At 41.8% G+C, this 17,106-nt stretch overlaps 1 protein-coding gene across 2 annotated transcripts in view; it reads left to right on the top strand.

Annotated features, from left to right (window-relative positions):
• TBC1D4 (TBC1 domain family member 4) overlaps nucleotides 1–17,106 on the top strand; it is a 118,586-nt gene that overhangs the window by 79,652 nt on the left and 21,828 nt on the right. Inside the window, exons 6-11 of one of the 2 annotated variants that reach the window (XM_075423090.1) lie at nucleotides 2,631–2,722; nucleotides 3,516–3,626; nucleotides 4,267–4,386; nucleotides 7,954–8,028; nucleotides 9,029–9,255; nucleotides 11,053–11,202. In XM_075423090.1, the coding sequence (XP_075279205.1) occupies nucleotides 2,631–2,722; nucleotides 3,516–3,626; nucleotides 4,267–4,386; nucleotides 7,954–8,028; nucleotides 9,029–9,255; nucleotides 11,053–11,202 (775 nt within the window). The remainder of the gene's footprint in view (nucleotides 1–2,630; nucleotides 2,723–3,515; nucleotides 3,627–4,266; nucleotides 4,387–7,953; nucleotides 8,029–9,028; nucleotides 9,256–11,052; nucleotides 11,203–17,106) is intronic. The other variant, XM_075423096.1, reaches the window with a different exon arrangement.

Genomic DNA, 17,106 nt, shown 5'->3' with positions numbered 1-17,106 from the left:
ACCTAGTTCTATTATGGGGAAAGAAATTATTAAGTTAGGAGATTAATATCTAATAAAGAAAGTTAAGGCAACTACCTGGCTTCAAATATGACTGGACAAACCTTTGTACTCGCTATAAGTGAGGTATGCCAGAACATATGCAAAAAATCTTGCAAGATACAATTTTGAAAAAAAAAGTTAGTAGCAGGATTCTATTATTATTTTTGCGTCTCCTTGAGAAGTGTTGTATGAAAAAAAGTAAGCATGTTACAGTAGTCTTGTATCTTCTGGTCTGGTGATGATGGTACTGGTAATTGCCCGTTGCTCCCATTCATGAAAAGTCACTGTTGCTGCTTACCTCCCTCTGGTGGATGAAAGGCAAAGTATAAAATCCCAGTGGAGTGAAATTCTGGTAGGTTGTGACTGGTATTTTCCGGGTTTAACAACAGATATTCAGAAGTGATAAAGCTTAACTAGGAAAGTCTTCTGTAAATGAAAGACTGTAAAGGCTGCTGTATAAGGCAGTGTAAGTATCTTGAACACAGGTACTTGCAAGCCTGGGATAAGTATCCAGTATCAAAATAAAATCTCTTCTAGGGTGACAACTTGAGTACCATAATCGTAGTTTCATAAACTTTGTACCAAGTGTCTGAAAGACTTATTTTAGTGTCCCTTTGGTTTTATCCCTCTGCTTTGTTTAGAGTCTAGAAGTTTATTCTAATCAAACCTAGAGCTTCATTTTCTTTGGAAAATATCTTGATCTGTTTTGATTGCAATTTTCTATGAGTGATGTCTACCTTGAATGGAAAACCCATATAGCTTCATCTGATATGGGGGTTTTGTTTTCCCCCACGGTTTTTGTAGCTTCTTAGAACAAGCTCTGTGAGCAAACGTTGCCCTTTATTGATCATCAGAAATTCTTTCCTTAGTTCTTCAGCTTTTATACTGTTCTTGCTTTTAAAAGTGTCTTCAGTTCTCTGTTATGACCTATACCCTACCCTTTCCTTGTGTAGAAATGCATCTAAATTTTTCAACTAAAAGCATCTGAAAACTTCTGAGTATCCTGTACATTGAGTATCTCTCCAGTTACCTCCCTGGTCCGTTCCTGGTCTGTTACGATGACATGACTGGCTGGGTAGACGAAGGGAGAGCCGTGGATGTTGTCTAGCTGGACTTCAGCAAGGCTTTCGACACAGTCTCCCATGATATCCTCCTAGGGAAGCTGAGGAAGTGTGGGCTGGATGAGTGGTCGGTGAAGTGGATAGAGAACTGGCTGAATGGCAGAACTCAGAGGGTTGTCATCAGCGGCGCTGAGTCTAGTTGGAGGCTGGTAACAAGTGGTGTCCCCCAGGGGTCAGTACTGGGCCCAGCCTTGTTTAACTTCTTCATCAATGACCTGGATGAAGATTTAGAATGTACCCTCAGCAAGTTTGCTGATGACACCAAACTGGGAGGAGTGGTAGACACACCAGAAGGCTGTGCTGCCATTCAGCGTGACCTGGATAGGCTGGAAAGCTGGGCAGAGAGGAACCTGATGAGGTTCAACAAAGGCAAATGCAGGGTCCTGCACCTGGGGAGGAACAACCTCATGCACCAGTACAGGTTTGGGGTGGACCTGCTGGAGAGCAGCTCTGTGGAGAGGGACCTGGGTGTCCTGGTGGACGGCAGGTTAACCATGAGCCAGCAGTGTGCCATGGCTGCCAGGAAAGCCAATGGGATCCTGGGGTGCATCAAGAAGAGTGTGGCCAGTAGGACAATGGAGGTTCTCCTTCCCCTCTACACTGCCCTAGTGAGGCCCGATCTGGAGTACTCTGTCCAATTCTGGGCTCCCCAGTTCAAGAAAGATGAAGAGCTACTGGAGAGAGTCCAACGGAGGGCTACAAGGATGATGAGGGGACTGGAACATCTCCCCTACGAGGAGAGGCTGAGGGAACTGGGCTTGTTCAGCCTGAAGGAGAGAAGGCTGAGAGGGGACTTAATAAATGCTTACAAATATCTGAAGGGTGGGTGTCAGGAGGATGGGGCCAAGCTCTTTTCAGTGGTGCCCAGCGACAGGACAAGGGGCAATGGGCACAAACTGAGGCACAGGAAGTTCCGTCTGAACATGAGGAAGAACTTCTTCCCTCTGAGGGTGACGGAGCACTGGAACAGGCTGCCCAGGGAGGTTGTGGAGTCTCCTTCTCTGGAGATATTCAAGACCCGCCTGGACGTGGTCCTGTGCAGCCTGCTGTAGGTGACCCTGCTTCAGCTGGAGGGTTGGACTGGATGACCCACAGAGGTCCCTTCCAACCCCTACTATTCTGTGATTCTGTGATTCCTCTCTTCCTCCTCTCCCATAGAGCTGTCAGGCTTCCAGCTGTCAGTGATCTCTTGGTACTAGGACAGAAGACATTAGTGGGGTAGGGAGCACAACCTTTTACACAGGAGCCAGCCACTTAGCTGCGGATAGTTCTGTTTTTACTGCTGAAGAAAGGAGACAAAACCGTGTGGTTTAGCAAAACCTGAATTATTTTGTATCATGTATACTGCAGATATGCAACTGTTGTGTAAACTCCAAGGCAGGTTTATATCTCCTACTATCATTTTTTTCAAAAGTTTTTTGAGAGATCATTTGAGAATCTGGAAGCTTTAATGTTCGTTTCTTTTCTCAGGACTCTATCCTCCAAGAGCTAAACTTGTAATTCAGAGACATCTGTCATCATTAACTGATAACGAACAAGCAGACATTTTTGAACGTGTTCAGGTAATATGTTAAAAGCTGTTCTGTCAATTTTGAAAAAGACTGTGATAAAATGGACTGGGTGTTTTTTTTGCTTTTGATTATGTTTGTTTTGTTATGTAGTTGATCTAGAATTTATTATTTTTCCACCAAACATCATACTGAAATAGTATTCTTCAGCCTAACCTCATATGCAATACTATTGGAAAAGTTTTTATTCCTGAGTCTGCAGAGATGCTCTGTGTTCATACCCAGTGTATTTTTTTTTCTGAGCTTCGTTCTTCATGTGTAAACATGTTTCCCTACTTGAAAGTGATGTGGGAGTCAGTTGAAAGCCAGTGAGACATGCAGGTATCGAGAACGTGTCTGGCATTTTCAGAAGTATTTTAACTTCCTCTGAAGCAAGATTCTGGTGTACTTAAGTGGATGAAATATACAATAATTTAGGCTTCCAAAGGCTGCGCTCCTCCTTAGCTGCCTGAAGGGAGTGGCTGTTCGGTGTTCCTGGGTTCCCTACTTCATTTATAAGGCTATGCAATGGCAGACAAAAAAGAAAATTAGAAAAAAAAAATGTGTGAGCTTAGGGCTCCCTCCTCTCCACAGCCTGCAATATTTTCCATATGGAAAGTTTTGGTCTGTTTTTCTCAGAGGTACGAAGGCACACAAACAGTAGTGCAATTTGACATACTATAGTCGTGCACTCTGGCATCTGGCCTATCAGTATATTAATTTCAAAGAATACATACATACGGAAAGGAAAATAAACAAATCATTTCTTGAAAGACAACTTTTTTCTCTGCTTTGTTGTTACTGACAGAAAATGAAGCCTGAAAATGACCAGGAAGAAAATGAACTTGTGATCTTACATCTACGCCAACTCTGTGAAACTAAGCAGAAAACGCACATTCACATTGGTGAAGCACCATCGGTAAAGCTTATTTTTGTATTGCTCCTCTCCCTCCTCCCACCCGATTAAAATGCAGCCTTGAATACTAGCAGGGCCACTGCTAGAGTTCGTCAGGCATAGCGGAAGCTGAGTGTAATAGAGTAAGAGAAGTAATTTGATTTGGTTTAAAGTGATTTTGTGGGTGTTTTAAGTTTGGGGGTCAGGAAGGGAGGGAAGAAAGACAACCAATTATTTCTAGGTCTAGATTTCCTTTCAGTGTGAGGGTGCTGCTTCTGTCCTTTTCCTTCCTCCCTGATCCCCATTCACAAACAGTTATTTCTAGGGAGAATAGGGATGAAGAGGACATTGACTTCAAATTAAACTGTGAACTTATCTAGCAAAGGAAATGGGTAAAGTATTGTTAACCTGATACACTTTTACAAGATAGTCTTTAGGGATGGAATGAGCCTTTGTGGGATTTTTTGTGGGTTTGTCTTTTGGGGGATGCGGGGGTTTTTGTTTTGTGGTTTTTTTTTGTTTGTGGTGTTTGTTTTTTTTTTTTTTTAATAAAAGCCAAGAGTATGTTGTTTATTATGTAATTTGGTTCAGCTCTAGTCTTTGGAGGTCTGCAATTGCAAAAACAATTGCCAAAGCTGAACTGTGTCCTTGCTCATTTCAACAGACCATTCCTAACAGTGCGATTCCAGAAAGCACCACCAGCGGTGGCAGGTTTAAACTTGACATTCTGAAAAACAAGGCCAAGAAATCCTTGACTAGCTCTCTGGAAAATATCTTCTCAAGGGTAAGTTTAACAACTCATTGTCAGCAGCTCTCCCAGATATCCTTGGCGGTAAAGACCGATCAGATTTTTTTTGTTTTTGGCCTCAGTCTGATAAATACTTAATGAAGCAATATCCCTATTGTATAATATGAAAGTTACAGCTGGGTTGATTGTGACTTAACTGTGCTAGAAAGCTTATGGTAATGCCACGCATACAAAGGGGAGAAAGGCAACTTTCTGAATAATGAACGTTCATTGTAGGTGGCAAGAGAGTTAGCTGAACATCATCAGATGTGTGGCTTCTGAATAAAAGATATTAATCAGGATGGTTGCATGATCCCATGGAGAGACATGTTATCTTTTTTTCAAAGTGTGAATAAATGTGCCTGCATAAACTGGAAATCTTTCTGTTCAGAGAAGTTATACCTTACTTAAAGCTAAAGTTGCTCGTATTGGTCACTAAGAAACTTTAGAAAGTAGTAACAAAGTTGTCCTTTTGCAAGGGGGGGGGGAGGGGGGGAAAGCAATAGACTTAAAAAGTGAGATGTCCTTCATTTCAGTGTTGCTAGCCAGATATGGTGTGGAATTGCAGATAATTACTGGGACTTTCTTTAAGAGCCTTTTAAAAAAGAAGTCTGAATTGCAAATTTTGCTTAGTGTCCCCTGCTCAGCAGGGAGAGTCCTGAAAGTGGAGAAGAGGCGTATAAAGGAATAACTGAAGAAGGCTGGGTGCTTGGGAATCCAGTATGTTCTTACAGAGAAAGTGGAATGAGCTGTGAATACTGGATGGTGAAGTCTAAATATAATTTGGAGCAGTGAAATTAACTTCCTTCTGCTAGTAATTTTATAATTACCATGCTAAATCAGGGCCTAAACTGCATTTGTCCTGCAGCTTATATGGGCATGTCATAAAGTAACCTACAAATACAGGATGCCACAGATGTTTCCTGTAAAGAAGGCAAAATGTTATTTGCCAGGGAGAATCCTTACAACTGAAGGTTAGGTATGAATTTGATCTAGGCCTGAAACTAGCATTATAACTCTCCTGACCTAAGCTGTGTAGCAAGTTTTACACACTAGGGACTTGGTCTGAATTTGGAGAGAGGGAGAGAGAGGGAGTTGCACGCACGTGTAAGAGCGATGACGGTCAGATCATCTGGATAATTTCAGCAGTCTGGAATATCATCGGATGGCCACAGCTACACTCGTGCCTGTGCTGAGTCTGATTTCTTTTCCACACAGAAAGGACACGTGACTGGAAAGTGATCTGGCTCTGATGGAGGGTCACTAACCCTGCAGTGGTTGTGGAACAGGCGTGTGTCACTGTGAATAACCCAGTAAAGCAGCCCTGCCATATACGGACATACTAGCACTCTGGTCATATCAAGCAAAATAAAAATTCAGACAAAATGTGCTGCTTAAGCTGAAGAGTCTCCGAAGGGAAATTGCTTATCTATTGTTGGTTTTGATACAGTCTGTTCCTTCTCATCAGGGCCACTGCGGCATGCTGCATGTTATAGTATAAGGATCTGCACAGTCCATGGGGAAGTGGACACCCGAATTTGGATTACGGCCATTTACAGTTTGCTATTTATGAAGCGGACTTGCTGCTGTGAGGAAGGCTGTCTCATCTTTAACTTGAAACTGCAATAGATCAGGAATACCAGTGTGTTGTAGTGAACCGTTGTACACATAGGGGTTCATCCTTGCAGATCCATTTAAAGGTTACACAATGCAAGACTGAGAAAAATAATTTACAGTGTAGCCGAACCACTAATTATTTGGTTAAAGCAAGAGTATATGTTGAGTATCTATGTGTGTGTATACCGTGTCTTACGTGCATACATGTGTTACACAATGACTGTTTTAATAGTTCTTATTCTTCATCAGGCTATTACAACAAGCCTGACGGATCGTAGTTGATTCCTAAAAATATTGAGGCACCAAATACCTATTGGTGTGGTGGGTTTCCTGCTGCTTAAGCCCGCTGCAGATCACATCGGGTTGATGTAATGGGGTGCTAATTATGCATGACTATATATCCTTATTTTGAAGTACATTTAGTAAAATAAAGAGACCACTAAAGAACTTCAGGGTATTTTTAAGTTGTCATTCAGCATTTTTTTGTAGATAAGAAGATTTAAGTAAAAGTCAGTATATGTGGGGGAGAGGCTTACGCAGCCTCAATCTTAGCAAAACTAGAAATAAGTATGTAGTAACCAGATATCTAGGAACACTTTAAGTGGATGGCTTCTTATCTAGATATATAGCATGTAGTGACATTTTGAACTACTTGAAGGAGTAGCTGCTCACTACTCACTGTAGGGAAACATGCTGGGGTCTGTGCTCTGGCTTCACTTAGTCCCAGAGGAATGTCACTTTTTCACTTGTTTGTTTTGCTGGACTGATCTTATTTTTGTCAGGTCTGAACTGAAAACAGGCTGTGGCTTCCTAATGAGGTTCCTCAGAAAAAAAATATAACCTCTCTTTGACCTCATGAACAGATTCTTTCCAGCCCATGCTGCGCTGATCTCTTCTGTTGTTTTTTCTGAACCAAAAAGCCCTTCTCACAGTACCAAAAAGTGTGTGAGAGAATTCCACGTTATCATTTGCACTTGTTTTATTATGAGGGTCAGTGAAGAGATGCTTCAGGCAAAGTATTCTTTGGTAATGAGCTTAAATGGGAGAAGGTACTTAAAGGGCATGCTAAGTCTTGAAAATAAACCTTACTGGAAAAAGTAGGCTAAATAAATACTGCTGATGTAGACAAAACTTCTCCTGGAGTTGCAAGCATACCAAGAGGAGCTCTATCTCTAGTTTCCCTAAAACCTAGACTCTTTTTTTCCCCTGATAAAGTACTGAAGGCAGCTTACTTCAGCAGTTGGAAGTGTCCAACAGCTTACATCACCCATGTTTCATGGGAGTTGCAGTTAGGAGTGGAAGGCAGTCTAAAGTATTGCGTCTTAATTGCCTGTTCCTATGAAACCAGATGGCTATTAACAAGTTCAGAAAAGATCTGCTACCGCTGATATCTGGCAAACTTGCCTCAGGGTTATCTGCGTTGTAGTTGATAAGTCTGGTTTGTATCTGGTGCTATTTTTCTGGATTTGCAACCAGGGATAATTTTTCTCCAGTTTTAGTGCTTTCACTACTTTTGCCCAGGTGGGCTTGATTTGCCTGAAATGTCTAGATCTGGAGTAAACTCTCTGTTGAGATTGCAGTATGCCAAAGGCATCCATTAGCTGCAGTGCACGCACAGTACTGAAGTCTGGAGCTTTTTGAACTCTGCTGTTTAAGTCAGCTCAGCTATTTTGCCTCAGATGGATCAGGAAATACTCAGTTGCTTCAGGCAACAGAGCTGCAGGTTTAAAACCCCTGGGAGGAAGGGGGAAGAAGATACACTTTTGCCAGATAAAGATCTCGTTGCTTGTAAAATCCGGTGCTTGCCCCATGATCTACGGGCTTACGTCAAACGTGTCACGTGCCTGAACTGTCCTGTGTTCACCTGCACGGCTGTTGCCACCTTTCCTTAACCTTCAGAAAACGAGGAAGAAGACCAGCTTAAATGACTTGCCTTTTTCCTTGCAGGGAGCCAACAGAATGCGAGGCCGCCTGGGAAGCGTGGACAGCTTTGAGCGCTGCAACAGCCTTGCTTCTGACAAAGTACGTAAGGAGCTTAGTTAAAATTGGCACGTTTTCATGCACGGGTGTTAATGAAGCGTAAGTATGGCACTCTGCTTCAGTTTGAAGGAAATAGCACAAAGCACATCATTTTACAAAGCTCACAAGAGTTTCCTCTGGGAGACGGAGGGTGTAAGAAAGCTGGCATATGTGGCTGACTTTAAGCTTCGGCTTTAAGCTGTTGTTGGATTGCCAGTCCTTTTTTTTTTTTTTTCCTACACTTCCGTTGCTTTTACAGAAAGCAGGGAATTTCTAGTCGGTTTCTGCCTTGTTTCACTGAAGTAATTAAAAAAGGTCAGATCTCAACAAAAGGAAATGCTCTGAAGGTGAAGTGTCCTTTCTGTAAGTAATAGTCGCTTTAGGGAAGTAAGAATTTTTGAGCTAAACCCAGCTGTTGGGGATGCTGTCTGGGGGCGAGCGGGCGGAACTCTGTTCACTTTCTTTTTGTTTCCTGTTTTTAACGTTCTACCTCACGTGAGGATCTGTTGCTCGTTTTCCCAGGAGGTGAAAATTCTGTTATGGTTTTCCTGCTACAGTTAGTCGTAAACTGGCTGTGTAATAGCAGTCCCTCTTCCAGGATATCGCTGTGACGGTGCAGGAAGTATGCTCGCGATATGTCAAGGAAACCAGCTAAAAGCAGTTTCCTGAGTCCTTTCAATTCCTGTGTTTTCCCGAAAGAGTCTGGTAGCTGGAATGTCGATCCCTGTGAGAAGATGCCTGGAGTAATTAGTATGTTGTTTGCATTGCATATGTATTTTTATTCCTCCGTCCCCCTTTTTTTTGAAGAAGGACGCTGCAGGTTTTGGAGCACATTATCAAAGGATGTCTGGTTTTGGTGATAATTAGCATACAATAGGCCGTGAGCGAGGCGGAGGAGAGGCCTCGGTGCCCCGATGCGGCGCACGACCCGTGGGTTTAGGCGCGAGCTCCCTCCCGTCGCCCGCGGAGCGGCAGGCCTCACTCCGCCGCCGCTTCCTTGCAGGACGCTTCGCCGGGCGATTCCCCGCCAGCGACTCCTCCAGCGTCCCCCGTGTCCTCGGCCTGGCAGCCGTTCCCGGAGGAGGACTCGGACTCCCCGCAGTTCAGGAGACGCGCCCATACCTTCAGCCACCCGCCGTCCAGCGCCAGGCGGAGGATCACCTTCCAGAACGCCAGGTCCCAGAGCGTCCGGTCCCCGCTGCTGCGGCAGAGCTGTGTCGAGACGGCGGGGTGAGTCTCCTCCGTGTTCCTCCTTGCGGAAGCGGTTTCTGCGCTGCTCTGGGTTTTGCTTGTTTCTTTCTTGATTTTCAGCCTGTCTTCTCCGCCTCAGAGTGGTTTGATGCTTTGCAGTAACTCGCTAATCCTCGAATCAGTGATTCAGGGGAAGCATCCATCCAGCATATTGACCATCGGGCTGGATGCTGGCGTGGGTCTGTTTGTTTATTTGTTTGGCACCTCTGGGCTGAGCCTTTTTGGCAGCGTCGGTAGTCAGGCCCTTTGGAGAAGAGGTCCTCACTGCTTTTAGCTGCAGAGATGATGGTTTTATGCCGGGATGAGCAAGGCACTGATAGCTTCAAGCATCAGTCACTGTGTTAGCCAAGCTCCCAGGGAGTATGTCCGGAATTAAAACTGATGAGGAGTCTCACTAAAGGTCTTAAGGATTAAACATCTCCACTGAACTGTTAGGTATGTGATTTCCCTGTTTGCCTTTTTCTGGACCTTCGCTCTGTAACTTCTTTTGCCTTCCTTTTTGAAGACTCTCTAGCTATTAACATGTGGAATACTGTTTCTTCAGGAGTTCCTTCACTCAGTCAGAAGAGGTCCCCACAGCTCATTGTGGGCCTCTTCGGTTGTACTTTCTTTCCCTGCCTCCATCCCGACTATCTGCAGTGAGTGACCCTGCAAACTCCAAAACCTTTACAAGATTCAGGCCCAGATGAGCTGAATTTTTTTTCTGCTGGAGGAGCACGTTCTCCAAACTACTCATCTGTTTCAGTGCTTGGCTGCAATTACACTTTTTGTGGGCTCTTTCTAAAAATGACTTTAAATAATAAATTCTCACCCATTTGATGTCTCCATTAAAATATCAGCATGAATGCTGCTCCAGCTTGTAGAGAAAGGCGAAAAAAAGTGTATTCTGTTTAGGAGAATGTGAGGGGGTGAAGGGTAAGAAACTAGCCTTGAAATAACTTTGTTACATTGTGTTGCTGAAGAGATAAATAATGTGTTTTTTACAGAGATAAACTTTGTTGTTTTTTTTTTTTTCCACTGACCATGTTGTATGCAAACAGGAAACCCTGACAGTCCAAACTGAAGGACTTGCTGACTTCACTTCTTTGTAGTAACTTTTAAGAACTCACTGATAAGTGGCATCATCAGCAGATTTTCAGTCAAAACAGTTTGTAATAGCTTGGTTCCAGGCCAGGATTTTTCCTTCTCTCCTTTAGTATTGAGGATTGATCAAAAATTTTAAGTAAAAGAAACTGAATAAATTTTTATGTGACCCCCAACACTTGTTCCCTTTATGAAGTGATGTTTAACTGTAGTAGGACTATCTTTCTTGATTTAAATGCTTCACAAATCTTTATCCAGAAGTACTGTATTTAAATAAACCCTTCTTTCTAATGTGTTCTAGCAACACATGTTATTTACAAGAGCAAGAAAAAACTGAAGGGAAGAAACAAGGTCGTTTATGTTATTGGAAGCAGGTTTCTAAGGATATTTTCTGAGTGTTTCAGAGATTCTTTTTCCGAATGTGCCTTAAAAATAAATAAGGCTGAAGAAATAAGGTAGTGTGTCTGTTCTGCAATATTGTTGAAATGTTTCTTAAAAGAAATCAGCTGTAACAACAAAATCAGTATCATCAGGGAAAGTGCCTAGTAGTGCACTTGGTACATTTTGTTGTGTGAAACGAAGTTACTGTAAGCCAAGATGAGGTACTTGGCCAGTATCTTTAATCTGGATGTTTTGTTGTTGTATCCGAATCTATGCTGACCCGTCTGCTGTGTTCTCTTGTTGCCTGCACAGCCCTGTTGTTGGGGTTCGTGGAGCCCTCAATGAAAGTGAATCAGTGTCACCTGGTCTTCCCTCCTCTGTCTCTGCCCCTTCTTTCCTGAAAAACTTTTACCAGGGCTCAGGAAGGTTGCTCCAGCACTCAGAAAGTGACCTGTCCAAGAGGTGAGAGCATTGTCTCCTGCCTAGTTCTTCCCTGCCACCGGCTTAACAACAGGATTCCTAGTGCAACGCAGCACATGGGATCTCTCCCACTCCGCCTTGTGCTCCTGCATTTCTAACAGACTTCCTAAGTACTTGAGGCAAATGGTGAACAGGCTTTTGGGCAAAAAAAGCCTGTTAAAAATGACATTTGTTTGCTCACATCTAGTAGCTGTGACCTGTTTCCATCCTGGTGTTGTACATCGGTTGTATTGGTTTGTCACTTGAAATGCAATGGTTTTTAGGAATGTCACGCCAATTTAATGCTTTCTCTGCTGAATGCAAACCAGCATGTGTTGCAGTGATCACTGGCATGTGAAAATAAGAAAAGAGCAATGTGAAGAGTGTGCAGTACTAACGTGGGACACCTGTGCATGAGGAAGGGGAAATGCCGGGTTAGCTGGGTGATACTGGCTGTGAGATGTTTAGAGAGAACTGGCAAATAACTTCCAATTGAAAAAGAGCGGGGAAGAAGTGAGATGGGTGTGGAAATTGTTAGGAGTGCCTAAAGAAATTTTTTTCACCTTGTGGAGTGCAGTTTCATTAAACACAGTTTAGTTTGTCATCTCCATTTTATAGTAGACTGTAAGAAATTATATAGGTATACAAACTAATGTGAAAGGTAGTTGACCTAAAGGTTGCTTTGAGGTACAGTTTGGGTTAGTAATCTGTAATAATATATATGTTAGAATAAATACAAAGAATGTATCATCTCCTTAAACACACTGCATCCTACCTTGATCTCACTGATGTTTAAAGTGTCTCTTTCTGGCCTCTAATCTGTGATTTGTGTACAGCATGCAGCGAAAAACTGTAATGTAGACACAGTTACAAAACACCTAGTGGGAAACTTGTACAGTTTAGGTCCTTCCAGCAAAATAAATTTTTATATAAATGGAATAAACTGAGGCATCCTTACAGGAAAGTAACTACATAGCCTTAGTGGCAGTACCTCTGCTGCCCCTGACCCCACCCCGCCCCCCGAATCCCATAGCTTTTAAGCAGTAAATGTTAAGTGGCCTAGATTCACTTTCTACTGGAGGGATAAGGCAAACTAATCATTACTTAATTTTAGGATGTCTTTCCAAAACTGGTCTTAGAAATATTTCATAGTTTTGGAGAGGGAGTCACTTTAAGAGGGAGGTCTTTCCAAAACCAGTCTTAGAAATATTTTACAGTTTTGGAGAGGGAGTCACTTTAATGTGACCCAACCTTTCTACCCAAGCACAAACAAATAAGGAATAAGCAGTGTATGTTTTTGAAATTAGAGAGGAGAGATTGGTGTCTTGTCCAGTGTCGAAGTAGGCTTTTAATATGGCCTGTTCTAAACCTGGGGTCCAGTAATAGTTACTTTATAAGTTAGTTGGATGCCTAGGTTTTCCATTCCCTACTACACTGCAAGAACACTAGGCTAAGTAGCTGGTGAATTATTGAAATTATAGAAACTGGTGAGTGCGCACCAGGGTGTGCAGAAAAATGGCAAAAAAATAACCCATCTCTTACAGACTACCTCTTATTTGGGTTCCAGTCCAATTTTATTTCTGCGTTCCCTTCAGTTAGCAGGCTTGGTCCAAGGTGAACCAATGCCCAGTTCAGTTTGTACAGGCAGCTGAATCCTATTAAACCTAGCTTTCTGGACTTGGGGAATGTAGGTATTGAGTATTGCACTAAAACTGTGCTTTAATGCCAGCTGATGGCAAGCTGAAAAGTCTGAGAGATTACTCTTTCTGGATTTGGTTATGCACGCTAGTCAAGATACTGGGTTTCATTATAATGGAGTTTGAACTGTAAGGTGGACAGAGCTTTTTATTAGGAGTAATTTTTAAAAATTTTATTTATTTTATATATTTTTAAAATTAGGAGTAATTGTCAGAATACCACCCTGTTTCTGCTGAAGTTTTGTAGTATACAGATCTCTGATACCATTTAATCTTGAATTTGTGCGAAAAGTCATGTGAAAATGGGATCTCATTAGCTACGGGTCTTGCTGGGAGCAGCTGGGCCTGAACTATCATGGTAAGAAGACTGCGGTAGCAATGGTGAAGTGCTGGCATCTAGTTGAGTTGTGAAGTGAATACAAAAAATATAGTCAGAAATAAGTGCCTAATGAATAAAACTGATCTGAAAAGAGTGACTGAGGTAATCCAACTGTCATGTGAACTGACTAATGGAGAATGAAATATATTGTCCAACTGATGGTGACTGAAACTCTTTAAACTCTACCTTATTTAGCTTGCAAATGTGTGCTGTGTCATCAAGTTTATGAATGAGAGGAAGTTGAAATCTTTTACGGTGTGGTTTTTCTTGTGCGTTGGTTTGTTGTTTTGGGGTGTTTTTTTTCTTTTTCTTTTAACTATTTTTCAGAGGGGAACACCTTTTATCCCCGATAGACTCAACATGAGGTGTTCTTAGCATTCTTATGTGAGTGTATGTTAGACTGGAATTGAGCACAGCGTGGCAGTCCTTTACACTCTGAAGACTATAAGCTGTTTATCTGTTAGGAACCCTAACTAAAAGTTCAGTGCATTTTCCTAAGGTTAATCACAATTACTACGCATTCATGAAGTGTATGCCAGCCGCATTGCACTGGAGAAAAATTCTTTATAGTCTGACTTCCCATATCATATGGCTTGGAGCTAACATGTGATGCAACAGGCAGTTTTTCTTGGTGTTCTGGTGAACTGCAATGTGCAAGAGCAGAGCCAGTTTCAGTCTGAATTCGTTTTAGAAAGGTGTTGGATTTGTAGCAGTCAAATGGGCCTATACAAACAGGGGGCCTACAGGAAGGGTGGAGAGGGACTTTTCACAAGGGTGTGTAGTGATAGGACAAAGGGGAATGGCTGTAAACTAAAAGAGGGCCGATTTAGATTAGATATTAGGAAGAAATTCTTCACCATGAGGGTGGTGAGGCACTGGAACAGGTTTCCCAGAGAAGCTATCAATGCCCCCTCCCTGGAAGTGTTCAAGGCCAGGTTGGATGGAGCTCTGAGCAACCTGGTCTAGTGGAACATGTCCCTGCTTATGGCAGCGGGGTTGGAACCAGATGATCTTTAAGGTCCCTTCCAGCCCAAACCATTCTATGATTCTATGAAACACCACCAAGCCAGGGTCAGCTGGGGAGCTCCGTGTTAAAAAGCAACTCTGCTTATTACATATGTCTTTAAGTGTTGGCCACTGTATTAGAAGATGATTCTGATCCATGTTTACATCGCATTTGGGAAGTGGTTACAAACTCAGAAACCGATACTAAGGTGTTGGACATACAGGGTACAGTGGCTCTCACCTGATTGTAGACATCTTCATCTCAGCTAATCAATGGAGAGAGTTTGGTGTTTCGGTGGCACGATTGCTCTCATCCTAATGTGATTGTCTTTTTCTGACATTTGCTGAGCTGATCCTGCCTATTTATCTACCTTCCTTCCTGAACACTAGCACAGCCAGTTGTGCCTGTTACTGGGAGCATCTTCATTTACAAAGCATCAATTCCGTCCTAGAAGTGTCTTTACCTTCATTAAAAAGGAAGCCTCAGTTGACTTGCTAGGATTTAAATGGCTGTGTTGGAGATACCTAAAGCCAGGAGAAAAAAGAATTATTGTCCGTGGAAGTTTGCTGTAGTGAAAGACGACGTATCTTTTTTCGTAATGTTTGTGGGGAGGCTGAGCTTTTTGGGTTTAATTCTAGTGATCACTGTTGTGATGCTTTGTGTGGGAGAAAATACCGGTATTTTTTTTGGCTTTAAGGAATGAACGGTATAGCAAAGTTGGGCATCAACACAATATTAATAGGTGCCTTCAGAATGTTTTTGCTGCATTGTCTATTCATTTGGCTAGAGAGAAGTCTAGGGTGGAAATGGTCCACATAATCTTGACTTTTGACAAATGTGTTTTGCAACATTTAATATTGAACACAAGCACATATAAAGATTAAAAAAACCCAAACCCTACCAACACAGAGGTAAACAAACAGGAATCTGAGAGCATAATCTGTTTTTAAACTTTCATTTCTGTAACTTCTGCAATTTCTGGCTTTTATTCAACAGCTACTCCTGAAAGCTAGACTATAGGAAAAATCTGTTTGGTTGTTTATTATAAAAATAAAAGCAGCACTTTTAAAAATGGGACAACCTTCAGCATAGGTTTGACTAGCCCAAACTGTCTCTATTCATTACATTGTTACGCAAGGATAATTTAAACTGATTTATCACCACTTGAATTTGGACAGATCGCTTTTTAAAAACAACTTCGTTTCTCATGAAGAAAGTAAAATACTTGAGAATGTTCTTTAAACAAAATAGCAGAAAATAATTATTCAGACTGAAATATATGACAGGAATGAGAACCAACAGAGAGGTGTAAACTGATCGGAGCTAGTTTTTCTTCCTCCCGGAGGGGAGATATGCTTCATTTATTAGGCTTACATATAGGCTACTGCCAGCCTAAGTCCTGGGAGTTGCAATATTAGCTGTCTTTCTGTACTTGATCTGGGGGATTTTGTACCATCTCAGCCTCCGAATTGCAAAGTAGGTTGAGTTGATTCAATTGCTACTTAGAGCAATCAAGAGAAAAAGTTGAAATGAAAGCAAACTGGGGAAGAATGCAAACCTTGGCATGAGCAGCAACAGTATTTATTCTCGAGTCGTTTGGCTTGCATGGAGTCAAGTGCAAAATAACTCGGATAAGTATTGTGTAGAGTTCACAAGAAATTCGGGTAGCTTTTTAGTTTTTTGAATATCGGTCTTTGCGAGCATTTTAAAGAACAGTTTTGGGAAGAGATTTGGGTAGTTGAAACCAAGCAATAACATCTTTGTAATCTGAACAAGTTTTCTGGATTTCATAGTCTTTTTTTTTTCTTTTCCAAAACTGGCTGTCTCATCTTCATACTATGCATTATCTGATAGAATGGTGAATGGGATGATGGTTTGGTGAAACTGAGTTGCAGTTACCACAGATGAAAAGTTCAGATGATCAGTGGTCTGTACTCTTGAGTATTTGGGTTGTCATTTGTAACAGCTTACGGATGAAAGTACAGACTGAAATATTTAAGGCATTCTGAATCTATAGCTTTTCACTTCTGATTGCATACAAGCTGATGAATGCATTTTGGTTTCTGTGTTGGGTCATGAGCATAGGCTAAGTAGCCTTATGGAGAACCGTTCTTCAAACTGAACTGTGATGCATTTGTCTTAAATTGAGTCTTACGTTGTTATCATTTTCCAGAGTTGCATGGGAGGTATGTTAAGTGATTATAACAGGAACAGTAAGCAAAATAAATTGGAAATACTCCATTTTGTGGAATTTCTCTAGTGAACTGTTTGGCTTTGCCCTTTCGTATGTCTACTTTACCAAGCTGAAATATTCTAATGTAGAAGCTATACCATAATCTAGTTGTAACTTTCTTAAAATAAGCAAAAGTAAAGTAAAAAAAAAAAAAATCAATTATTGCAATTATGTTCTAGTTTGCCGTTCAGTTCTTAAATATCTCTTCTGTAGTTTGTTAAGATTTTATTTACTGCCATCTCTTAATTTGCAGCGCACTGACTCTGGTGCATTTCATCTTGCTCAGTTGTTGGTAGGTTGCAGCAGGACAGAAACTTGTAGAAAGCAGTTGCGTTTTTTTCTTCTTGGTGGCTGTGTTACTGTATAACCCAAGAAATATTCATCTTCTGCTTTGCCCCACTGTCTGGGCTCTGTAATCCATAGTTTATAGAGCAGTTATAATTTTCTTGAGTTTGAGGTTGCGATTTTTTCTTAAAGTGGAAAATGTCCTTAAAACTGTAACTGACAGTTGGACTGTTTCTGCCAGGTGACCTTGCAACATGTTTCCCATGTAGATGTTTAAGCCTGTGTGTTGTCAGAACAGGGTCTTCTC

The sequence above is a fragment of the Opisthocomus hoazin genome, chromosome 1, assembly GCF_030867145.1.
Source record: "Opisthocomus hoazin isolate bOpiHoa1 chromosome 1, bOpiHoa1.hap1, whole genome shotgun sequence".
Classification (NCBI taxonomy): Eukaryota; Metazoa; Chordata; class Aves; order Opisthocomiformes; family Opisthocomidae; genus Opisthocomus; species Opisthocomus hoazin.
Note: the sequence above shows the minus strand (reverse complement) of the source record. Positions and strands in the feature narration are given on the sequence as shown.